Raw genomic sequence first — 26,565 nt, 5'->3', positions numbered from 1 at the left:
AGACCCTTCTGAGGAAGGGTCACCGGACCCGAAACGTTAACTCTGTTTTCTCCTCCACAGATGCTGCCAGACCTGCTGAGCTTTTCCTACCTTGGTTTGACTTTCCAAAGTGCAACACCTCACACTTATCTGTATTGAATTGTATTTGCCAATCCTCAGCCCACTTCCCCATCTGATCAAAATCCTTCTGTAATTTTTAATAACGTTCCTCGCTAAGAACGATACCTCCTAATTTTGTATCATCTGCAAACTTACTAGTCATGCCTTGTACTGTGGTTGGTTCGCTCGCCGAGCTGGTTCATTGGTTTGCAGACGTTTCATTACCCTGCTGGGTAACATCATCAGTACAACCTCTGATGAAGCATTGTTGTATCTTCCCACTTGCTATTTAAACTCTGGGGTCCGTTGGAGTAGATTACCTTATTTCTGTTTTTTTTGCAGTGGTATGTACATGCCTGGTACAGTCACATCCACAAATAACAAATAACAGAAGTCCCAGCACCGACCCCTGTAGCACGCCACTAGTCACAGACCCTCAGTCCGAGAAACAACATTCAACCACCACCCTCTGCTTCCTACCATCGAGCCAATTTTGAATCCAGTTAGCTAGCTCTCCCTGGATCCCATGCAACCTAACCTTCATTACTAGCCTGCCATGTGGGACCTTGTCAAAAGTCTTAATAAAGTCCATATAGACAACATCCACTGCCCAACTCTCATCTATCCACTTGGTTACCATTTCGAAAAAATCTAAAATATTTGTCAGACATGACTTCCTGTGCACAAATCCATGCCGACTATCCCTAATCAAACCTTGACTATCCAAATGTTGGTTGATCCTGTCCCTCAGTATCCTGTCCAATACCTTGCCTACCACTGATGTCAGGCTCACTGGCCTGTAGTTCCCTGGCTTGTCTTTCCGACCTTTCTTAAACAATGGAACAACAGTAGCCACCCCTCAGTCTTCCGGAACTTCACCAGTGGCTAATGATGAAACAAAAATCTCTGCAAGGGCTTCTGCAATTTCTTCCCTAGCCATCTGCAACATCCGAAGATGGACTTGATCAGGCCCAGGGACTTTATCCACCTTAATGCGATCTAAGACTGCAAACACCTCTTCTCTTGTAATATATACACGGTCCAAAATATCCCCACTTGTTTCCCTTATTTCCTTGGCTTCCATGAATCTCTCCTCAGTAAACACTGAGGAAAAATATTCATTAAAATCTCCCCATCTCCTGTGGATCCACACATAGATGGCCATGCTGATCTTTAAGGGGACCTATTCGCTCCCTAGCCACCCTTTTACTCTTGTTACAGCAGGGAATGGCCAAACCCCTCTGATACTTAAACTAAACACAAGCCCTGATCTGTTATGACAGGAGTAGGGGTTCCTCTCTAATAATTACTCCCAAAACACCCAGACAAGCTCTCCTTTCCCCTTGTAATCGACTAAAAGAGTGGTTAAAAGAAAGAAAATCCTTGATCTCCACTTTACATGTGACAAGAAACAATTTATTTAACCAAACAATGAACAATTTAACAAAATTACTAACAAACGGACAATTCCCCCTTAGACTACGAACTTTCCCTAGTTAAATTCTACTGGAATGCTGTTTAAAAAAAAAAGTCCCACTAATATGAAACCAATTAACAAGAAGTTATAAATTATATATATAATTATAATAAATTATATAATAAATTATAACTTAACCTGTCAGAGTTCGCACAGACTGTCTTCTGCAATATTCTGTCGTCTCCGCTCTCTTCACAAACGCCTTTCTTCTGTTAATTCTGCTGTCAGGGATGTTTTATCTCTATAATTTCTTCAATGAGGACTTTGAGCTAAAATACCATGATACCTTTGATTAATTAGATGGGCTTTCTCTGAGAGCTGAATGGTGCTAACTCTGGCAGGTGGCAGTTGTCTCTCCCTTTCAGATGACAGTTGGCTCTCCCCAATTTTTCAAATGTCCTCGTCTTTTATATCCGTAACGACTTAATCAAATTTTTATAATATGACTTGGTTTCATGTTGTCAACACTATCAATTTTTAAATTCAGTTGGCTTTGAATCGCTGAGCTTGGTTTTAAATTAATTGACCGAATTCAAACTCGTTGTCACAACATCAAAACAAGACTGTTGTTTTGCCTGCCACCTGTAAGGCTTTTTTCATACACTTGTTACACTTTTTGAGACTCTCTGTACAGTCAAAGCACAAACCTCTTAAAGGAACCACACATATTAGCTTCCTGACTTCCACTTTACAATTACTCTACCCAATTTCGTAACACTCTTAACATAGCTACAGAACCTCTTGGGATCATCTTTAACCTTATCTGCCAGATCCATCTCATACCCTCTTTTTGCTCTCCTGATTTCCCTCTTAAGTATGCTTCTACACTTTTTATAGTCATCTAGGGTTAAGGGATAAGCTCGATAGCTTAATTGCAATGTATGCCTTCTTATTTTTCTTGCTCAGAGTCTCAATATCCCTCGTCAGCCAGGGATCCCTAAATCTGCCAGTTTTTCCCTTCACTCTAACAGGACGTACTGTCCCTGGACTCTTGATCCACAGGACATCTCCAACCCACTGAGAACACAGTTCAAAGCAATGTCCAACATTGTGGAGTATAAATGCTGGTTACAAGCATTCTAATCATATCATAGATCATAACAAAAAAGGAGCAAGAGTAGGCCATTCAGCCCTTTGAGCCTACTGCATCATTCATTATAATCATGGCTGATCATTCAACTCAAAGGCAAGTTTTTGCTTTCCTCCATATTCTTTGATCTCATTAGCCCCAAGTGCTACATCCAACTTCTTCTTGAAATCATATAATGTTTTAGCCTTGACAGCTTTTTGTGGTAGTGAATTGCACACGTTCACCACTCTCAGGGTGAAGAGGTTTCTCCTCATCTTAGTCCTAAATACTTTACCTCGAATCCTTAGGCTGTGACCCCTGGTTCTGGACTCCCCCACCATCCAGAACATCCTTCCTACATCTAGCCCTGTTAGATTTTATAGGTTTCTATGAGATCCCCTCCCTCATCCTTTTAAACTCCAATGAATACAGTCCTAACCGACTCAATCTCTCCTCATAAGTCGGTACTGCCATCCCATGAATCAATTAGGTAAACCTTCGTTGCACTCCCTTGGATAAAAAGAACATCCTTCCTCGGATAAGGAGACCAAAACTGCACACAATATTCCAGATTTGGTCTTACCAGTGCCCTATATAATTGCACCAAGACATCCCTGCTCCTGTACTCGAATCCTCTTGCTAAGAAGACCAACTTATCATTTGCCTTCTTTACTGCCTGCTGTTCAATTTAAGACTAGTCATAGTCATCCATGTGAAGCACAAGAAATTGCAAGTGATCTTAAAAGTCTCAACTGTGGGTCACATTCACAAAGCCACTCCAAGATCTCATATACTGCACAAGGGCAAGGAATGAATGTCCTTTCACCTTGAACCATAAGTATTAGCAACATGCTCTTATATGTATTGCTACCATTGTTGCATGATTTGAGATCGGGCTTGGGTGCAAAGTATTATTAATCATTTAGCACTTACAATCTCCTGCTGTTTTTGAGTAACGTGGTTTGTGCTGCATACAATGGAATAATATCCCCCACATTAAAGATCAATGTAGAGGCTCTCTTCCTCAGAACCTCTATGTGCCACTTTCTGGAGGCTTAGGCTAAATCATCATTTGTAAGTGATATGAATGCCGACTGCTAATACTCAAAGAGCCTGTTCTTTTTCTGATATTCCCCACGTGGCTTCATTGGAACCTTGACCAATGGATTGTTCCACAGCAGGAGTCGTCATTGTTGTGGCAGTGATGATATGAAGGTGCAAAGAACTTGAAGAGGAACAAATGCACCAGTGAACCCAAGACTAGCAGCAACTTCCCAGCGGACTCTGCCTCCAGTTGAAGAGCTTTCAGTTGAAGGTCCTCTCAGGGTATGAAGGAGCTACAGGAGGTCCAGAGTCTCTTGTCTTCCGTGGCGTTTCATCCAGAGGAGGGAGTTGAATCATCGCTACAGACTGAGTATGTTCTGGGATACTGGCATAGAACTACGCTAACTGCTGGAGAGGGACCTGTGACCTGGAGTTTTGGTGACCAACTTTTCCAGTGGCTGCCAAGGTAGCAGCTGCACTTTTTTTAAAAACAGAACTGATTGTTTCCAAGGATTCACTGGAGACACCTGTGTAGGATTTCTCAGTCCCCAACACTGTAAATATACTGCAGCCATTCCTGATGCAGTTTGTGCCAGATTGCACTGCTTCATCCCATTTCCCCATTTCCACCTTCTAATGTTCACCACCTCTCCCCAGCTGCACTTTTGGCAGAAATTGGTCTTTTGTCTCATTTAGCATTATGCAAAGTCACTGACCAGGAGATTTCTTACAGGCTTGGTGTCATTGAATGGAGATCCTCCTCTGTAATACTTGAACAGATTCCCCAAGGATCCTTGAATATGCATCTTATTTGTTTTATTGATGAGGGAATTGCCTGCCTGTAACAAAGTTAGTAAATAGATAAACATTTGATTGTTTTCATTAATGTGATTGCAATACCATTGTATGATGATCAATGATGTGGAGGTGTTGGTGTTGGACTGGGGTGGACAAATTCAGAGTCACACAACACCAGGCTATAGTCCAACGGGATTATTTGAAATCACAAGCTTTCAGAGTGTAGCCCCTTCATCAGGTGAAGTGGGAGAGAAGCACACAGAACACAGAATTTGTGGGCAGACAGAGCTCAAGGGCAGAAAGATAAAAAGACCAGACAAATGGTGTGAGTGGAGTACTGAATAATAAGACCCTGCAGGTGATCTGAAGTGTTAGACATTTTGAGTAAAGTGTCAACAGCTGAATAACAATTGAAGGGATGACCTGATCTGATTAAAATTTTTTTGTAATTATCTTGCTGCTTGATTTAATCCGAAAGTCTGTTGGACTATGGCCTGGTGTTGTGTGACTTCTGCCTATGATGATCAATAGCATTGGCCCATTAAAACAAAACTAAAAATAAATGAAAATCATATTGAAAAATATTGTTTCATTCAGTACATTGCAAAATATTGTTAAGGCAAACCATTGTTATTTACTTATTATCCATACACTTGATTTGTTAAGATATGCAAAATTGATAGTGATTTTAGAATTAAATACAAAATAATCAGGCAAAGTTGGATGCCAGGAGGTATCCCTATTCTGAGAATGCTGAATGTGGGCAATAGGAGTTTGTTAACAGAAAGAAAGCTCAGGAGGGAAAACAGATAATGGGGACTATTAGATATGCGTTCAAGTATGCTCAGTGACATGGATTAGTCATGCTCTCCTGGAGCTTGAATAATTACTTAATGGAATGTGGATTTCCAAGGCATTTCCTGTTCATAGTTATTTCCTTTTTTTGATTCTCCAAGCATTACCATATTGTTTTACACATATTGTTGTGTTCTGTCTTCTCATCTCGCTTTTACAGTGAAATAACTTTATAGTGCATTTTTATCAATGGCTCGTTGTTGGGCCTAACCTGCATTAGAGCTAGAGATTTGTTTTAATAAATTATTTTAATTTACAGTTATTTTCAAACCTTTTCAGCATACTTTGAAGCAGGATGTTAAAAAGTGATTTCAGTATTGGGGAAACATGTTATTTGTCCAAATTTGATGACACAGTTTGCTGTAATTTAAAATGTCCTTGATGTAAATTTAATGTATCTAAATTTGGTCGTTCGTGACTTCATGTATGGTTGACTGTTTTTATGTGATCAGCATATATTAAAGCTTTGGACGTAATTAGTGTGCTAAGTTGTGAACTGGGAATTGCAGCAAAGACTGTTGTTAAAGCCAGTTTGAAGTAGCCATTCCCGGTGATAAAAATATGCGATTTGCTGAACCAATAAAGTTCAATTAATCTTCAAAGTGAAATTAATAAGTATTAGATTAGTGAGACAATTTTTAAAGCCTATTATAGAAGGGATAAACCTTCCACATACAATGGTATTACTTGTAATTTAGCGTGCCTGTGTAAGTGACATTGATCTCATTGGCCGAAAATGTGGGAATAAACTTCAAAAGTCAGTCAAATGTAAAATGATGTATTCAGTCACGTCAGTTCTTTTCTGCATTTTTAAATTTGTTACAAACTAGGGACAAATAAACTGCCTGCATGTCCAGAATTGTACTGCTCTCTGGGAACATCCAGTTGTTGATTTACAACTGTACCTGAGGGTGCATTGGAACCTGTGACCACAAGTCATCTTAAATAGCTAGATGAGAACAAAAGGTCATGATGAGTCAGCAAATTAAAAACCCTAAACTCACTTCGTGGGTGTTTGTTCTCTCCTTTAATCCTTGATTCTCTTTTGCCCAATCTTTTGAAACGCCTTTGATTGTTGGACTTCTGCACAGTGATTAAAGGAAGCTTTGTATTCACATAACATCTACCATGACCTCAGGACATCCCAAAGCACGTTACAGTCAATGAAGTACTTTCTGGAAGGCTGCCAGTGCAGTCCCATGAACAGTAATGTGATAATGCCTGATTATTTTGTAGATAAATTATCTAATTCTAAAATCACCATCAATTTTGAATATCTTAACAAATTAATTGTAAGCATAACAAGAAGTTGATAAAGGGATAAATATTGGTCAGAACACAGGTGTGAACTCCACTGCTCCCCTTCTAAATAGTGCCATGGGATCTTGTGTTGATGTGAGATAGCAGGTAAGGCTGCAGTTTAATATCTGAAAGGCAGCATGTCAGATATTGCAGGAGAAAGAACGCTGGTGTAGTTTACTTTTGCATATGCACTTAAAGTACCAGAATAAGTTATTGTATATGGACAGGATTTAAGTAAAGCCCACGGTTTAGAGTCATAGAGTTGTACAGCACTGAAATAGACTCTTTGGTCCAACTCTTCCATGTTGACCAGACATCCTAAGTTAATATAGTCCCATTTGCCAGCTTTTGGCCCATGTTTCTCTAAACCCTTCCTATTCATATACCCATCCAGATGCCTTTTAAATGGTGTAATTGTGTCAGCCTCCACCACTTCCTCTGGCAGCGCATTCAATACACACACCACTCTGTGAGTGAAAAAACTGCCCCTTAGATCAGTTTAAAATTTTTCCCCTCTCACCTTAATCCGATGCCCTCTAGTTTTGGACCCCTCCCCTCCACCCCAAGGAAAAGACCTGTCTATTTACCCTGTCCATGCCCCTCATGATTTTATAAACTTCTATAAGGTCTAATCACCCTACCTTACATCAAAGACATATCAGAGATGACCACACGAACACTCAGACCCCCAGGTATCAGGGTAGCCCACAAACCGACAACCACCCTACGACAGCTACTGACAAACGTAAAGGATCCCATACGGAAAACCAGCAAAACCAGTGTAATATACAAAACACCATGCAAGGACTGTGAGAAACACTACATAGGCCAGACTGGAAGAAAACTGACAACACGGATACACAAACACCAACTACCCACCAATAGACACGACCAATTCTCACTTGTCTGAATACACACGGACAAAGAGGGACATGAATTCGACTGGGACAACACACCCATAATCGCACAAGCCAGACAGAAACACACCAGGGAATTCCTAGAGGCCTGGTATTCCAACCGGAACTCCATCAATAAACACATTGAATTAGACCTGATGTACAAACCACTGAAAAACAGAACTGGAAGTGGCACCAAACACCCCAACAAATTGGGACGTATAAATAACAAGCCGGACAGAACACCGACGCTTCACCGGAGGAGCACTGATGATGTTACCTAGCAGGGTGACAAAATGTTTGCAACCAAACCCACTGGCTCAGCGAGCATGTCTACAACCTAAATAAAAGCAAGCATACCAAATGCCTTCTCCACTATGCTATCTACCTTCAACTCCACTTCCAAGGAACTATGCACCTGCTGCTACAAGGTCTTTTTGTTCAGCAACACTCTCCGGACCTTACCATTCAATGGATAATTCCTGCCCTTATTTGTCTCTCCAAAATGCAGCACCACACATTTATCTAAATTAAACTCCATGTGCCAGTCCTTAGCCCATTGGCCCGTCTGATCAAGATCCCTCTGTAGTCTGAGGTAACCTTCTTCACTGTTCACTACACCTCCAATTTTGGTGAAACACGATTTCCCACGCACAAAGCCATGTTGACTATCCCCAATCAGTGACAACAAGGTGCAGGGCTGGATGAACACAGCAGGCCAAGCAGCATCAGAGGAGCAGAGAGGCTGACGTTTCGGGCCTAGACCCTTCATCAGAAAAGGGGGAGGGGAAGGAGGTTTTGAAATAAATAGGGAGAGAGTGGGAGGCGGATAGAAGAGGGATAGAGGAGAGGATAGGTGGAGAGGAAACAAACAGGTCGAAGAGGCGGGGATGGAGCCAGTAAAGGTGAGTGTAGGTAGGGAGTTAGGAAGGGGATAGGTCAGTCCAGGGAGGACGGACAGATCAAGGGGGCGGGATGAGGTTAGTCGGTAGGAGATGGAGGTGTTCCAGGGAGGACGGACATCCCTAATCAGTCCTTGCTTTTCCAAATACATGTAAATCCTGTCCCTCAGGATTCCCTCCAACAGTTTGCCCACCGCTGATATCAGGCTCCCCAGTCTATACTTCCCTGGCTTTTCCTTACCACCTTTCTTAAATTGTGGTACCATTGAGGTTGTTGAGGTTGGTTGGCTTGCCGAGCTGGTTTCTTGTTTTGCAGACGTTTCATTACCATGCTTGGTAACATCCTCAGTGCAGCCTCCGATGAAGTGTTGGTGTGTTTTCCCACCTGGTTTTTAAACTCTGGTGTCCGTTGAGATGGATTGCCTCACTTCGATTTTCCTTCGTGGTGGAATGTATATGGGATCAAGTTCAATGTGTTTATTAATAGCACACTTCATGGAGTGCCATGCTTCCAGGAATTCTCGTGCTTGTCTCTGCCTAGCCTGTCCCAGGATCTTGGTGTTGTCCCAGTCGAAGTCGTGGTTCTCCTTGTCCATGTGGATTGAGATGTGTGAGTATTGGTCGTGTCTTTTTGTAGCCAGTTGGTGTTCATGTACTCTTGTTGTTAGTTTCCTTCCTGTTTGTCCGATGTAGTGTTTCTCGCAGTCTCTGCAGGGGATCTTGTAGATGATGTTGGTCCTGTCCATGACAGGGAGTGGGTCCTTAGTTTGGGTGAGCAATTGTCGTAGGGTTGACATGGGCTTGTGTGCCACTCTGATGCCCAGCGGTCGTAGGAGTCTTGTGGTGAGTTCCGATGTGTTTCTGATGTAGGGTAGTGTGATGAGTGTGTCGGGGTATGTAGTCTGTTTCTGATGCTGTTCGTGTAGGCATCTTCTGATCCAATTCTTTGGTTGTCCATTATCCTTGAAAACCTGGAAGCGGTATTCTTCTTCTTCTTGGCGTAGTTCCATGTTGCTGCAGTGTGTTGTTGCCTTTTTAAATAGTGTTCGCATGCAGCTTCGTTTGTGTGTGCTGGGATGGTTACTGTTGGAAGCAGAATGCCCGATATGGTTGCACTTCCACAATGACTCATGGGTCTCAAAGGTTTGTCTAGTGTGTCATCCCATCATTCTGATGTGGAGGTGCCAGTGTTGGACTGGAGTGGACATAGTCAGAAATCACATGACACCAGGTTATAGTCCAACAGGTTTATTTGAAAACACAAGCTTTCAGAGCCTTAGTCCTTCTACAGGTGTTAGTGAGGGAGGCAGTATCGGACACAGAATTCATAAGTAAAAGATCAAAGGGTCACACCACTGATGAGGATGTACTAAACAAATCTAAGATGCTGTTAAGCCTTTAATCAGTCGTGGGGAACAGCTATGGGGATTAGATTTGCTCCCCCATATGCCAACATTTTCATGCATAGGTTTTAACAAGACTTCTTTGCTGCACAGAACCTCCGACCAACACTATACATCAGATATATTAATGACATTTTCTTCCTTTGGACTCATGGCAAGGAATCACTGAAACTACATAGCAATATCAACAAGTTTCATCTCACCATCAGACTTACCATGGACTACTGTTCAGAATCAGTCTCATTCTTGGACACATGCATCTCCATCAGGGATGGACACCTCATTACCTCACTCTACTGCAAGCCCACAGATAACCTCACAATACTGCATTTCTCTAGCTTCCACCTTAAACATATTAAAACAGCCACCCCCCATGGACAAGCCCTTTGCATACACAGGATCTGTTCGGATGAGGAGGAACGAGACAGACACATGAAGGTGTTGAAGGATGCCCTCATAGGAACAGGATACGATGCTCAACTCATCGATGGCCAGTTCTGACGTGCCGCAGCAAAATACCATAATGACCTCCTCAGAAGACAGACAAGGGATTCGTCTGATAGGATACCCTTTGTCATCCAGTACTTTGCTGGAGCGGAGAAACTATGCCATGTTCTTTGCAATCTTCAACACATCATCGGTGACGATGAGCACCTCGCCAAGTTCTTCCCCTTGCCTCCATTTCTGACCTTCAAATAACCACCAAACCTTTAACAGACTATTGTTCGCAGCAAACTACCCAGCCTTCAGGACAGCATCAACCACAATACTATACAACCCTGTCATGGCAACCTCTGCAAGACATGTCAGATCTTCGACATGGACACTATCATCACACGTGGGAGCACCACACGCACAGCAGATACTCATATGACTCAGCCAACATTGTCTGTGTCATATGCTGCAGGCAAGGATGCCCTGAGGCATGGTACATTGGTGACACCATACAGACGCTACAACAACAGATAAATGGACACCGCGCAACAATCGCCAAACAGGGATGTCCCCTCCCAATGGGGGAACCCTTCAGCGGTCAAGGACATTCGTCCTCAGATCTTTGGATAAATGTCCTCCAAGGCAGTTTTTGGGATACACAACAACACAGAGTCACCGAGCACAGGCTGATAGCCAAGTTTGGTACCCATGAGGACGGCCTCAACTGGGATCTTGGGTTCATGTCGCACTACAGGTAACCCTGCCACTCTGTACACTCTCTCACACACACACATGCGCGAATCTGTGGGGTGAATTTGTATTTGCAGATACATTCTATTTTGTTCAAAAAAGTGCACAATTTATAGACAGTCAGTCAATGTGGCATCTTATGAATTCCTACGTTAGAAATAAAACCAGCCTGACTCCAAACCAAAAGACAAACAGATTCTAAACAAGGTCTCACACTTAATATGCACTGTCTGACCTAAAATGTCACCTCTTCTTTACACTGATAAAACCTTTAGTTCTCTCAGGACAGTGACTTTGAAGAGATTTACTTATACATATTCATCAATTAAAGCCTTCTAACTGATGAAATAATTAACAGCGTCTTAGGTTTGTTTAGTACATCCTCATCAGTGGTGTGACCCTTTGACTTTTTACTTATAAATTCTGTGTCTGATACTACCTCTCTAACTAACACCTGAAGGAGTAAGACTCCGAAAGCTTGCGTTTTCAAATAAACCTCTGGACTGTAACCTGGCGTGTGATTTCTGACCATATCCCATCACTCTGGCATCTACAGATGGAGCAGCACACATCGCTTCAGGATCGTTTGACTCTTCCTGCTTATCTTTATCAGAACATGTATCTGAATCCTCCTTTTCTTTAGCCAGCAAGTCTTCTTGTCTTTGTGCCAGATTATGTGGGTTCAGCAGAAATTGGTGATTGAAGAGATTCCCTGTGATGTGTATTCCAGTACTGTGCCAGAGCACATAGTAGAACCTTTACCGCAGTGATCAGTTGTTGTCCTTGTTCAGGCATCGGAGACATTGCACCTCTCCTCTGTTGGACTTTGTGGATTCCACATAGATGTCATCATCCAGATCCTCTGTAGATATCTTGTGTCACCCAGGAGCCAACCTTGCAGTTGCACAGGGAGAACAAACAGATCTGCCACCTGAGAGCAACTGAGAATGCATTAGTCATCGGAGCTATTTGGGAAGTGAGCATGGTCCCGTCGGATTTGTCATTCACACAGCCATTGCACATTGATGCATTGAATCCTGTTTTGGTTTATGAATGTTGTTGGCTATTCCCAGAAACTTCTCAGTGAAATATGTGCAATCATTTGTCCCTTGTGCTTGTGGAATCTAATAATGAAGCCAAATCCTGACTGCTCTAGCTGCCTGAATCTCAGGATCAATGGTAACCTATGCAAGATCATCAATCCTTTTGAATATCGTTTTGGAGAATTTCCTTCTGCGTTAATCGCCATGTTGGGTTGGATGACAGACACCAAATATATCTCCTGTGAAGTTCCGGAATGACCCAGTTACATTGACATTCAAGAAGGTGGTAACTTTAAGACCACTGGCATGAGATTGACTCCTACTTCATGGTATCATAGGTCATCTTCCAGGAATGGACACAGGTCAGCGACTGACTGCTGTGACAACCTTAACCATCTTTGATAATGCCCCTTTGATGTATGCAGGTTGTTACTCCATGTGTCTGTATTCAGTTATGCACCATTTCTTGGTGTTGTATCAGCCCCTGGTTGCTAGTGTTTTCATCTACCCGAGCCTCTCCTGCTACTTTGTGTTGGTTTTTCTGACATTGTTATCCCTGACCCTGGGCTATGTGCTGTTTCTGCTCCTGTTCAGCCACAGGATTTGTAAGAACCATCTGGTCTGTCTGAAGCAGTTATTGGACAGAAATCCTGTAGAGATCTGGTCAGCACAGTTGATTTGAACCTTCTTTTCTACTTGAAGACTGTGGACCAATGGGAGTCCACTACTTTGCATTGGCCACACCCCAGTCACTACTCGCCTCGTGGCCACCTCTCTCCTTGAGCTGTTGAAACCAAGTCCCTGGACACTCCCATTCCCTCTACCCTTTCTCGATCATCCTGTCCCTGCCTTCTGTGACTCACGAATAACCCACTATCACCTTTTGGCAACTATCTGTCAACTCGAGTTGTTTCATGTCACTATTAAGCTGCAGCCACCCACCCTTCAATTATTTGATCTTTATATTAATGTCTTGTTTGTGTACGAGATACCTTTGGTTTGTTTGGATGGAGCCAAACTCCACTGTTTGTTTCTTTCCTTGATATGCTACTGTACAGTACCAAACTGTGTTTGTGACAATGTATTCTATCTAAAGATAATTTTTATTATAAATGTATATTTTTGCAATAATGACAGTTAATGACTTGGAGCAGGTAAAACCTCAGTATGTAGTGGCACTTGGTGTTTGTGTACTTGGTTGTGAGGATCTACGTACAGGTAACCAGAGCAAGGGGTTGACCTCGACCGGGTGTTGTAGACTGGCACATTCCAAGGTCCAGGACTACGAGCTGAGGAATGCACTAAAGCTTGGGGCAGCTGCTACCAAGGCACAGTGGGGAAAGACCATTATCTGAGGTCTCCCTGCTGAAATTAAATGGGGAGTTCTTTCAGTTATGGGATCTTCCTGGTGCCTCGAAAACACGTAAATAGTCTGGCTCAAGTAAGAGATGTCTTTGGTTTGCTTGGATAGAGTCAAACTCCAACGTTTGTTTGTTTTCTTGATATGCTACTGTACAGACCAAACTGCATTTGTGACTATGTATCTATCTAAAGGTATTTTTTATGTATAAGGTATATTTTTGAGATTAAAAAAAATGACTTTGAGAAGGGGGAAGAGTGAATTGTATCCAGATTTGTTGATGATGGAATAATAAGTGGGAGGGCATGTTGCAATGTGGACAAAAGGAATCTGAAAGGGACAACACATAAGTTGATTGAGTGGGCAAAAAAAAAGTTGCAGATGGTGTTTAAAGTAGGAAAAAGTGAAGTCATGCACTTTGGTTGGAAGAATCAAAAAGCAGACTTTTGTTTAAATGGAGAGACACTCCAAAGAAGTGCAGCACAGTGTGATCTGGGTGTTCTTGTGCATAAAACAGAAAATTAGCATGCAGGTGCAACAAGTGATCAAGACTGGAAACAGAGTTTAGACTCTTACTGCTAGATGGTTGGAGTTTAAACATATTGAAGTCTTCCTAAAACTGTACAAGGTTGGTGAGGCTGCACCTGGAGTACTGTGTAAAGTTTTGGTTCTTGTAGTTGAGAAAGGATTTACCACCACTGGAGGCAGTTGAAAAGAGATTCATGAGGCTGATTCCTAGGATGAAGGGTTTGGCTTCTATAAAACACCGAAACGAGATAAGCCTTTAGTCATTAAAGTTCAGAAAATTGAGGGGTGATCTTATTGAAACATACAAGATTCTGAGTTTAGCTGTTAAGAAGATGTTTCCACCAATGGAGGATTCTTGAACTAGGGAACATACTTAAGGAATTAGGGGACTTTCATTTATAACGAAGATGCGTAGGCATTTCTTCTCACAGAGGGCAGTGAATGTCTTGAATTCTGTACCCCAAAGAATTTTGGAGCCTAGTTCACGGCAAATATTTAAAAATGAGGTAGATAGATATTTGAAATATCAAGGAATTAGGTCACGAATGAGGTGTCATGAAAGACCTTTCCCCTGGTCAGTAAAGCTCCCTATAGAAGAAAAGCAGCTGCTACTGACTCCAAATCCAATTTGGAAGACTATCTGGCCTCTCAGCACATTTAACTGTGCATGAACCTGGAAGTACATGTTTCTCATTTGCTGCCAACTGAGTTGCAAAGGTAAGATTTCCTCTGGGAACCATTAGAACAGTTGTCATTACTATGTATCACATGCTAATTTATTAAAATTCAGTTCCTATTGCTTGCCATTGGAAGCATGATCCAGCTTTAATCCATCACAGAATTAATTCCCAATTTTATCCTGCTGTTGAAAAGCTAATATTTTGCCTCCTGTGTGATTAAGTGCCCCACCCACCTTGTTTCCTATGCTTGATGGTTCAATAGGTTTTGCTAATGGTGCTTCTTCCTGACTTCAAATTAGAAATCTAACTGACAACCTGCAAACTTTCTTTCTCAAAAGGGAATTTAGCTGTTATTTATTGATCTTAGTACTGGAGCAATATTTTAAAGGAGCAGCCTGCACATTGTTATATTAATTAGATGTAAGATGGAAAGTACTTTTGCCAAATTTGCAGATGACACTAAAATAGGTGAGGAAGTCAGTTGCAATGAAAAGAATGCCAAATAGATATGGATATGGATAGGTTAGATGAATGGGCCAAAATGTGGCAGATGAATGTGGATAAGCAGGAGCTCATTTTGTTTGGAAGAATAGAAAGGCAACTTATTATGTAATGGAGAGAAACTTCAGTGTGCTTTGGTAAGAGGAATCTGGGTGTCCTCGTGCATGAATCATAGTAAACCAGTACGCAAGTGGACAAATAATAAGGAAGGCAAAAGGAATTTTGGCATTTATTGGTAAAGAAATAGAATATAAGAATAGGAAAGTGTCGCTGCAACTGTACAAGGCTTTAGGTGTATTGTGTACAATTTTAACCCCTTATTTGAAGAGGGACGTTGTTGCATTGGAGACAGTTCTGAGGAGGTTCACTAGATTGATTCCAGAGATGAGGGGTCAGTGTTATGAAGAGAGATTGAGCAATTATTGCCTATAATCTCCAGAGTTTACAAGATTGAGAGGAAGTCTAATTGAAGTATATAAGATGCTAAAGGGCTTTGCCAAAATAGATGCAGAAAGGATGTTTCCCCTTGTGGGGCAATCTAGAATGAGGCCATAGTTTTAGATAAGCAGTAGAAGATTTAAAACAGAAGTGAGGAGAAATTACTTCTCTCGAAGGGTCATGAATCTGTGGAATACACTCTCCAAGAGTGTGGTGGATGTTGGAATATTGAGTAAATTTAAATAGAGGATGGACAGATTTTTAATTAAAATGAATTGAAGGATTATAGAGAGTGGGCAGGAGAGTGGATTTGAGGGCAAGATGATATCACCCAGGATCTTACCAAATGTTGGAGCAAGGTCCAAAGGGCTGAATTGCCTTCTCCTGCTCTGTGTTTTTGTGTTCTCATGTTCTTATCACAAATGAAAACAGAAAGTGCTGGAGAAACTCAGCAGGTCTGACAGCATCTTTGGAGAGAAACGGAGACTTCAAACCAAAGAAGAGTCACAGTAACTCAAACTTTATCTTTGTTTCTCTTTCCACCAATGCTGCCAGACTTGCTGGGTTTCTCTGGCACTATTTGTTTTTATTTAAGATCTCCAGCATCTGCAGTACTTTTGTTAGATGAGACAACTAAGCCGTGCACTTGAGCACAGCCTATAAATGCGTGATAATTTAACAGAATCCAAAACACTCTCAAAAGAAATATTTGTTAATATCCTGATATAGGGTGCACTTTTTTTGCAATGCTGCACTGAATTTTGATACAGTTTTGTCTGACAAGAGCATAAATTTGCATTGTGATTCAAGTACCATTTTATTTTGTTCAGTTTTGCTCATGATCTCCTTGTATTGTTTGTAATACTGCGTTCATTAAATCCCTACATTGTGGAAGCAGGACATTCAGCCCTTCGAGTCCATACCAACCCCCGAAGAGCATCCCACCCAGACCCACTGTCCTACCATATCCGTGTAACTCTGTATTTCCCATGGCTAATCCACCTAACCTGCACATTTTTGGACTGAGGGAGGAAACCAGAGCACTCGGAGGAAACCCAGAGGATACTGGAAGAATGTGCCAATTCTCCACAGACAGTTGCCCGAGAGTGGATTGAACCCAGGTCCCTGGTGCCGTGAGGCAGCATTGCTAACCACTGAGTCACCGTGCCTTCCTACTATCAATCTAATATTTAGTATATGGAATTGCCCTTATGCCTCTGTAGATGTTGGTAGGTAATTGAATAGTTGGAGTTGAATAGAATGCACGGGTGATCTTAGTTGATTCCCACTCTGATTTTCCAGATGAGTAGTTTCCTGAACCTCCTATCAGTGCACCCATTAGTCTGTGTGACTGAAATTGATCATTCAAGTTACAAGGAAATTCAAGTCTAAATCTGTATTCTGATGCCAAAAGCACTGGAGCTCCAACATACTGTGTATTACACTCTGCCAGTTTAGTTGAAAATCATAGTGTCTTGGAGTATACAATATTTGTACCAGGTAAGTGAATACGCAGGTTAAGTATCATTTACAGTTTTGACTTGTAGCAGTGGGAAGTTTCCAATGAAGGTGCAATGAATGAAAGAAATTCAAATCAAATTTTGACTTCTTGTGCATGTGTTGATTGCTAGTTTGATTTAATTTTGGTAGAGATCTGGGAAAGTGCAGTCTGGTTTTTGACATTCTGAAAGTGCAACAAAGGAAAAGAATGGCATAAAAGTCAGTGGAACTTGTAGATTGCAATTTGTTCAAATTTAAATTGACTTCAATGCCAATAAAATGGATGAATGAAGTTGATAGAAATGAATTGAAGTACATAAATATAACTTTTCACAGAAACTGGCAACTTCCCAAGGAAATATATTAGAAAACAAAGGACTTATAGAGTCACTGAATCAGACGAAGGCTAGCAGTGCGCTAATCCAAGAATCCCTCAATGAATCATTCAAATTACAAGTCTCTTTAGATCAGGTATGTGCCGTTTTTAAAAGGTCAAAGAATTTCTATAATTGAGGTAAATATAAACAAAGAATATAATTTGATAATTGGTATCTACTTTAATCATTTTTAATTAATTCTAAAATGTTGGAAGTAATTTTTATTGTATGTTATTGCTGACACATATACAATGTTTAATCATTGATAACCATAATAATTGACTATTTACAGTGATGCATTCCAATTAAAATAATAGTTTATTGTATCTGTCCTTGTGAAAACATTTGAATTGAAAACTTATACAACTTTATGATTAAGAAAAAGAAACTGGGTATATTTTTTAAATTCAATGAAATTCAATAAATAGCGCCCAGGACTCATTTCAGGTCTTGTTTTTGGTGTCTTGCTTGGGTCCCATTTCCAAAACAGGCCTTTCACAAACCTCTCAATTTGGAAATTTGTGTTGCATGTCTCTCACTGGTATTGGGATCAGGTTTCATTGGTCAAAATTTGAGTTGCTTTTTGGAACTTTTGTTCTGTGGGTTTGAAATACTTAGTCTTCAAATTATGACATTTTTCTTCTTTCGTCATAAAATTATATTTCTTCATATGATTAACAGTTATACACTGTAGTCTGTGGAGGGCAGCAAACTATCATTTTTAATCATGATTTTTCTTCTCTCTTGCAGGAGAGGGATGCATTCCTTCCACTTGCTGAGACAGCCAGCAAAATGTTCTTTATTATCACTGATCTATCCAAAATTAATAACATGTATCGCTTTAGTCTGTCAGCTTTCCTTAGACTCTTTCAACGATCATTACAGAGTAGGAAGGTATGTTTTTATCTCATTAGAATACTTTATAGCAGAATTTATTTTTATCTGTTACAATGACACAGCAAAGGTAAACAAACTGTTGGCTAAATACTCAAATACAGATCTTTTTATTAGAAATTGGATTGATTGGTCAGTTTGTTAATGAGGTTTTTTTTCATTCTTTAACCTGTTCAGCGTTTGCTTGGTGTTCATTATGACATTATTAACATGAACTGCAAATAAAATGGGAGTCATTGTGCTTTATGCCTCACTTTTTTAGCTAGGTGGAGTTTGAAAACTAGTACTGCCCACACGAAGTAGGACTAGATACTTACATTCAAACATTTCAATTTTGTCATCAACAGATAGTCGCTAATGAATATGATTATCCAGTTAGGAAATTCTGTGTCACTGGCCATGAGTTCTGAGTCTTTGTGTGACTGATTCTTGAGCTGCATCTCCAACCACACATTTGACAGGTGCTTCCAGGGAATGGAAGTGATCCTTGTCCTTGAAATTGTTCGGCATTCCTTTCTCTGGCTCCTTTTCCATGCTTTGTCTTGCCAATGGGTGTTCTTGAAGAATCATGTCCCTTCATACAGGAGTTTTCCCCAAGTTGGTTTCTTCTGAATGAGGATTTCCCATGCATTAACATCTGTGTTACATTTCTTGAGGCATGCCTTCAGGGAGTCATTGAAATGCTTTCTTTGTCCTCCTCTCATTCGAGTGCCTTCATTGAGCTGGGCGAAGATAATTTGCTTTGGTAATTGGAACTCAATCATCCCAAGTACGTGGCCAGCCCCATGGAGTTAGTTTCAGATGAAAATAGCCTCAAAGCTGGTGCTGTTAGTATGTCTGTTGTCCTAGCTGATGTGGAGAATCTGTCTCAAAAAGCATTAATGGTACTTTTCAAGGGCCTTGAGGTGGCATCTATATGTCATCCAAGTTTCGGAGCTATGTAGAAGAGTCAGAAGGATGACTGCCTTAGAATCTTGCTATTAGCACGGATGTCATCATTGTCAAAGATTCTAATCCTTAGGTGTCCAAAGGCTGCTCTTGCAGATTAGATGTGATGTTGATTCTCGCACGAGATCAGCAGTAGGTGGGAGGTAGCTTCCAAGGTAAGGGAAATGTTCCATGTTTCTCCATTGATCTTAATGGACGAATGGACTGCAATTTGACCTGGAACAAGTTGGTAAAGGATTTGAGTCTTCTTGAGTTTGAGACTGAGACCAGTTCTTCTGTATGGTTCTGCGAAGGTATTAAGCAAGGCTTGAAGATTCTCTTCGGGAGAGCAGCGGTGATATTGTCATGGGCATACTAAAGTTCCACAAGCTAGGTTGGTTTTGTTTTCTTCTTGGATTTCAAACACTTGAGGTTGAAAAGTTTTCCTTCCATCATGTAGACAATGTCAACATCGTCGGGAACTTTGTTCTTGACAAGGTGAAGAACGGTGGCGATGAAGATGGAGGAAAGGATAGGGTGATGTCACATCTTTGCTTGATGCCATCTTCTCTTCAAAGGATCTGTCATATTATCATATCACAGCCGGTGACATCTTATTGTGGAGGAGATAGAGAACTTTGGGGAATTTCACTGGATAGCCGGTCTTTGACAGGGTCTTCCAATGCACTACCTGAATGACTGAGTCAAAAGCCTTGGTCAGATCGATGAAGGCCTTGTAGAGTGGTTAGTGTTGTTCCTGGCATTTCTCTTGGAATTGCTAAGCAGTAAAATTATGTCAGTTGTCCCATGGTTTGGTTGGAAGCCACACTCGCTCTTAGGAAGTATTTCCTCTGAGATGGGGAGAAGGCGTCTAGTAAGGATTGGGGCAATGAAGAGTTGGGAGATTCCTTGATAGTGCCCACAGTCCACATTGTCTCATTTCTTGAATATGATGGTGATGCCAATACCCCTGAGATCGACAGGGATTTCTTCTTTGTCCCAGATTTTCAGGAACAGTTGATGGGTAAACTCTGCTCTCCAAATTTGAACTTCTCCCCCGGAATCCAATCTATTGCTGCAGCTTTCCCATTCTTCATGTGTTTAATGGAAGCACCAACTTCTGTCACACTAGTTGGGAGTCAAAGATCACCATTTTTAGGGAGTTGGGGCATTCCTTCAAACACATCCTTGTTGACTATTGGATAATGGTTTAGGAATTCTTTTCAAGTATTCTGTCCATCGGAGGTTGATGTTTCTCTGTGATTTGAAAGAATTTCCATCCTTATATTGTACTGGTTTATGGCGAAGGGTGTTAGTTCGGTATATTGTGTGGGGGCACTAAAGAAACCCTGAGTGCTGTGTTTGTCAGCAAGGAGTTGCAGCTCCTTAGCTTTCTCAGTTCACCATTAGTCTTGACTTCTGTCATTCTTCTTTGTAATTCCATCTTTGTTGTTTGATGAGTTCTCCTCGTTGTCCTGCTGGTGGTGTTGTTTTGCCAGGCAGAGAGTTTTCCTCCTCTTGTTGATGAGATCTTGGATGATGCGGTCATCCTCATTGATTCAATCTTGGTGTTTCCTGGTCTTGTAGCTGGTTGTTTATTCATAACATGAGACGATGGCTGTCTTCAGCACTTTCTGAAATTCCTCTGCTCCATTAAAATTAGATCTTTGGAGATTTTAATGAAGGCGTTGTTAAAAGTTCACTAGTCTGCTTGGCTCTTGAAGCCACTCAATGATAAGCGTTTTCTTCTGAACTGTTTGTTCGTCTTCACCGGCCTTGGGTGGCATTTGATGGCTATTGAGGAGTGGTTGAGCTGCTGTCTGTCCAGCAGTTGTCTGCGCTGGTCATTGCTTTGGTAATGAGGGTGTCCTTTGGGCCTTGGGATTGAATGACGACGTAGTCAATCATGTGCAAATAATATGATTATGAATGTCTGCAAGATATGTTGAACTTGTCTTTTTGACAGAACAGTGTATTGATGATGACCAGCTGGTGTTCTACACGTTTAGTGAGGAGGAGAATCCTGTTTCCTCTATTTGACAATATTTGCTTACCATTTGCTGTGTTTTCTCAACTTTCTAAATTGGAGCTAAAAATGAAATACAAACATAAAGAAAAAGGCATAAAATAGACATAAACTAGTTCTCACTAAAATGCATAGAACTGCAAAAAGCAAATTCTGCAATGCCATTTAATTAAAAGTAGAAGTTGATATAGTAACTGTAATTCAGAACCATTGTGTAATCCATTGTATGACAGAAACATTTGAATGTAAAAAGCAAGAAATGCACTAGGTCACCCTGAACAGAGCAACAAGAAATCTAGTATCGGAATAAACGTTAAGTGTGGACTTTCATGCTAATTTGATATAAAGTGAGGTTGGCTAATTTTAAATTAAAACTAAGTTTCGCATCTTTGTTTGATAGGAGTCTGAAAACACAGATGTCCGAATTACATCTTTGATTGGTTCCCTGAAAACCTCGGTGTATGAATATATTTGTCGTTCATTGTTTAAGGTAAGAGTGATCACAACAGATTGTTCATTTGGAAAGAATAAGTTTGTGATTTCAAACATCTGGTCTTGATGTACATTTTTTCATTCATTTAGTTCTGGATAATATCTTCAGTATTTTAGTTGCATCGATGATATATAATTTGTTTCTGGCATGAAGCTGAGCACTGGCTCTTTTTATCAATGAATGCTACATGGAGACGTGATGGCCTAGTGGTATTATCACTGGGCCATTAATCCAGAAACTGAGCTAATGTTCTGGGGACCTGGATTCGAAACCCTTCCCAGCAGATGATTAAATTTGAATTCTACTGCTGATTGCCAAAGCTCACGAATGTCCTTACCCATGTGACTCCAGACCTACAGCAACATGGATGACTTTCAGTGACCTAGCAAACTACTGAGATGTATGACAAAAACAGAAGTTGCTGGAAAAGCTCAGCAGGTCTGGCAGCATCTGTGAAGAAAAGTCAGAGTTAACGTTTCAGGTCCGGCAACCCTTCCTCAGAAAAGTTCACTGGACCTGAAACTTTAACTCTGATTTTTCTTCACAAATGCTACCAGACCTGCTGAGCTTTCCAGCAACTTCTGTATTTTGTTCCTGATTTACAGCATCTGCAGTTCTTTTGATTTTTACTCAGATGTATAAATCGCTATGAAGTCTCAACAAAAAAATGAAAAAACCAGATGGATCACATTGCATTGACCTGGACATTGGAAACAACAATGAAAAAAACAGCACTGTTAGCCCTGTGAACGTTTGGAGGCTTGTGCCAAAGTTAGGAGAGCTGTCTCATACACTAATCAAGCAATAGCCTGACATAGTCGTACTACAGTGCATTGAGTATAGGAGTCAGGAGTCATATTGCGACTGTATAATACATTGGTTAGGCCACTTTTGGAATACTGCATGCTGTTCTGGTCTCCCTGCTATAGGAAGATTGTTGTGAAACTGGAAAGGGTTCAGAAAAGCTTTACAAGGATGTTGCCAGGGTTGGAGGATTTAAGCCATAGGGAGAATAGGCTGGGGCTATTTTCCCTAGAGTGTTGAAGGCTGAGGGGTGGCCTTATAGAGGTTTATAAAATAATGAGGGACATGGATAGGCTGAATAGACATTAGTGACCAGTGTGGACACAATAGACTGGTGTTCCATGGTGACGTCATGGACTGGGGGTATCTACGTATCTAGTATCTGGTGCTCAGCCTCCACAATGTTAAGGTCAGTATGCCAGACAACATCAGCACCACTGTTATCTACATGTTTAATTACAAGGCCCGAGTTGGATCCGAGAGCATGAAGTGCAGTCACTTCAGAGGGAGATACATTGGAATGGGTAAGTGGAGCAGAGAAATTGAGGTGACCAATATCACATCAACAGTTCTTGATGAACAGGTCAAGTGCAGGTAAACAGCCAAAGGGAGGGGTCCAGATAGAGGGAGAGCGTTGGAGGTATGTGAAGGGATCTGTCGGGAATTCATTACTTTGTAGGGAAGCCTGGACCTGATCTTAAAAATGGTTTTCTTTGTGCTCTCCTGTTTAGCAATGTGAAACTACTAGCCTTATATCCAGCTAAAAATGCTGGTTAGCTATTCTTGACCCCAATTCTCATGAGACCCAGGTCTCAAGGCGTCAAGTCAAACATTGGCAAGGAAACATCTAATGCCCCCTATTAGCTGAGGAAACAGTACTGCTCCATATGGAACAAGATCTGTTCGTTATTCTTATGGATGTCACCATGGCTGTCTAAGGCTGTCAATTACTGCTTATCCTTAGTGGCTGTTGAGAAAGTGATCGCGGGCCATGTTCTAGAACCCCTGCAGATTATGTGGAGTCAAACCACTTACAGTGCAGGTCACAAGCGAGTTCCAAAATTCTGACCCAGCAACAATGAAGGAATGATGATATATTTCCAAGTCAGGGTGGTGCATAACTTGGTGCAGATGGTGGTCTATCCTTATCCTATGGTAGTGGCTACAGATTTGGTACACTCTCCCAAGGACGCTTTGCAAGTTGCACTAGTGTATCCTGTTTATTTGTACACTTAACTCGCACTGTGTGGTATACCGGTGGACAGAGGAAATGTTTAAGGTAGTGGCTAGAATGCATATCATTTAGGCTGGTTTGTCCTGGCTTGTGCAAGGCTTTTTGGGTGTTGTTGTAACTGTTAGGCATGTTTGGAGTATTTTGTCACATTTGTGACCTGTGTCTTACAGGTGGGGAATTAGTAAAGAATTTTGTTGGAGCCTCCCAACATGTGGGGATCTTCTTTTTAGATACCTCGTGGAGAGGACCCTGGCAGCAGTGGCTGCTCCCTGTGTCAAATGCACCACCTGGACCTCACCATGTCCCGTGGTTATTGAGAATTGTTAAAAAGTGTAATTGAAGTGCAGAAAACTATAAGTCTTTGTTAGCAGAATTAGTGGTGTTAAGGAGTGGTTGTGAGAGGTTGAGATGATAAGAGGAGTTCTGAGTGGATGTCCAAAGCTCTCTTGGAACCATTGTTGTTTCTGAGTTATGTCAAAAACTTGGATTGAGAAATGTAAACTTGGTAAATTTCTAGAGGATACCCAAAAAGAGGGGCAGTGGATTTGAAGCAAGCTGTTCAGATGACAGAACGATTTTCATAAATAAATTAAATTGGCACAACAATGCTGGTGAATATTACTGCAAGTAAGGACAGGTACTACACATAGGAAGGAAAAATGATAATGCATGTACTCCATTGCAACATTGAAATAATTATGGATCACTTTAGAATAAATCCAGGAATCTTGGAGCAGATTCTTTTGTTGATTTATTTTCAGAATTTGGAAACACTTCTCAATCCTGACTGTTCACAAGCATGTAGTTTGCTCCTGAAGCAAATCTTCTGAAGGTGACCTCCTCATTATCTGCCTCCCGATTCACTGTTTTATTCAGAGGGTTCCAATTGTAATAATCAGGTTTATGAGAACCATTCCTAAAAAGGATAATGGATTATTATGATAGTGAGGGGAGTGTTTCTTGTAGTCAGAAGGTTCAACTCTATATGGGTGAACTGCTGATTGCCTCAGAAGCACTATGCCAAGGTCTTTTGGGAATGCAGACAGGTCTTTTAATCTGCCCATTCTTATCCAGTCTGCATCCAAGCCTGCAATGGCAGCAGGCTTTAATGCCTGACGTCTGACATCCTGGACCCCAGAAGATCTCAGCTGGATGCAGTCTTGAGGGAGAGAATGGCTTGCAGTCTTGATTAGTTCTGTCCTAATTCATACCTCCAGCATGAATATCAGACCCTTGGGTTTTGAAAATGAGAGCAGTGACCTTATAGAGGGAAATAGGATAGCTAGAAGGATAAGACAAAATTAAAATATTACTTGTAAATTGAATCAAATTCTCAGACTAATCTAAGGATACATGAACTTAAATTTAATTGTTTTAAAAAAATGATTAGAAGCTGTAAAAAGAAGATGGAAGTATGAGCTAAGTTTGGCTTAATAGCAATTCTAACGTGAAGTAATGCACACCCAAGAGCATTCATATATTCCTTTTGACTGATGTTTTCCCCCAGTTTTCTGATTTTGTGTCCTTAATTATGCTGTGATATTTGGCTTGATTTTCATGGAGATGGATAGACCCACAAAGCTATGAATACGATGGCAGGGACCCAATTCCAGGATTACTACTCCTAATCTGGGCTTTCCAATTTTTATCAGTGTAGTTTTAAAACCAGATCACATAGTGTTCTCCTGACTTGGCTGACTCCTTTGCAAGAATAGGCATACACTAGTCCTCCAAGCACTTGAAATCTAGCCAAGAATCCACAATAAGAGTTTACTGAGAGCCTAGGTATCCATTAGAGTGTTGAAACAGCTGCATCCCAGGGAAAATATTGTTTGATTGACAGCTCTTGATCCCTGCTTAATTTAATATTTATTTAAATAGAATAGAGGTTTCATGTGCTTGTAGTTTCTGCTGTTGTTAAATTGATGTGTCTAACTAAGTGATACCTTTGTTTGCTTGGAAAAACAGACAATCCTTATGAATGAATGACTTTTTAAAAAGCATTTCAACCAAATCTAATTGTTACGATGAGGTTCATTGTTTTTATGCAGAGTGTATTGTGGGTGAATTGGCATGGAGCTGCCATAACTTGCATGAAGTGTGAGGGGTCGCAATGGTGTGTAGAAGGGGATAGCTTGGCTTGGAGTATATGAGGGACCATGGGAAAGGACGTGGGGGCATTGCTGGTTATGAAGGGTGATGGTGTGGGTAGGTAAGCAGCATGAAGGTGCAAGGAGGGTGTAGTTTTTTCAGTGTGGAATGTGAAGGTTAGAAGGCCTAATGGTTTTATTATAACTGGGGAAAAAAGTCCGAAAGCACAGAAGCATGGCAATTAAATAGCTTCCTTGGAACATTAGAACAGGAGAAATAGAAACAGGAGTCGTATATTCAGCTCTTCAAGCTAACGCTACCGTTCAGGTGTTTCATGGCTCAACTTTTACTTCAGCACCAAGTTTTTAACATATAGAAGTATATCAATCTCAGTTTTTGAACATACTCAATGATTGTGTCTCCACAACCCTTTGGGAAATAGAATTCCAAAGATTCACTATCTCTAAGACAAGAAATTCTTCTCATATCAGTCTCTTATTCTTGGATTTGTTGCCTGGTTTTAGACCACAGCCCCCCACACCACTCCACTACTCCTGCTATGCTATAAGGGAATCATTATTCCACCATTACCCTGAGATCAACGACAATTGAACAATCTAATATATCACATCTACCAGT

The 26,565-nt window shown here is 41.0% G+C and overlaps 1 protein-coding gene across 3 annotated transcripts in view; it reads left to right on the top strand.

The window, feature by feature from the left end:
- LOC109928522 (cytoplasmic dynein 2 heavy chain 1) overlaps positions 1-26,565 on the top strand; it is a 534,366-nt gene that overhangs the window by 265,870 nt on the left and 241,931 nt on the right. The window contains exons 69-71 of one of the 3 annotated variants that reach the window (XM_048597671.1): positions 17,417-17,551; positions 18,208-18,351; positions 21,705-21,794. In XM_048597671.1, coding sequence (XP_048453628.1) covers positions 17,417-17,551; positions 18,208-18,351; positions 21,705-21,794 — 369 coding nt within the window. Of the gene's footprint in view, positions 1-3,823; positions 5,968-17,416; positions 17,552-18,207; positions 18,352-21,704; positions 21,795-26,565 lie in introns of those variants that run through there. The other 2 variants (XM_048597673.1, XM_048597672.1) reach the window with 2 other exon arrangements.

This window comes from Rhincodon typus, chromosome 6, assembly GCF_021869965.1.
Source record: "Rhincodon typus isolate 14 chromosome 6, sRhiTyp1.1, whole genome shotgun sequence".
Lineage (NCBI taxonomy): Eukaryota > Metazoa > Chordata > Chondrichthyes > Orectolobiformes > Rhincodontidae > Rhincodon > Rhincodon typus.
The sequence above is the reverse complement of the archived record's forward strand: the minus strand, read 5'-3'. Positions and strand labels throughout refer to the sequence as shown.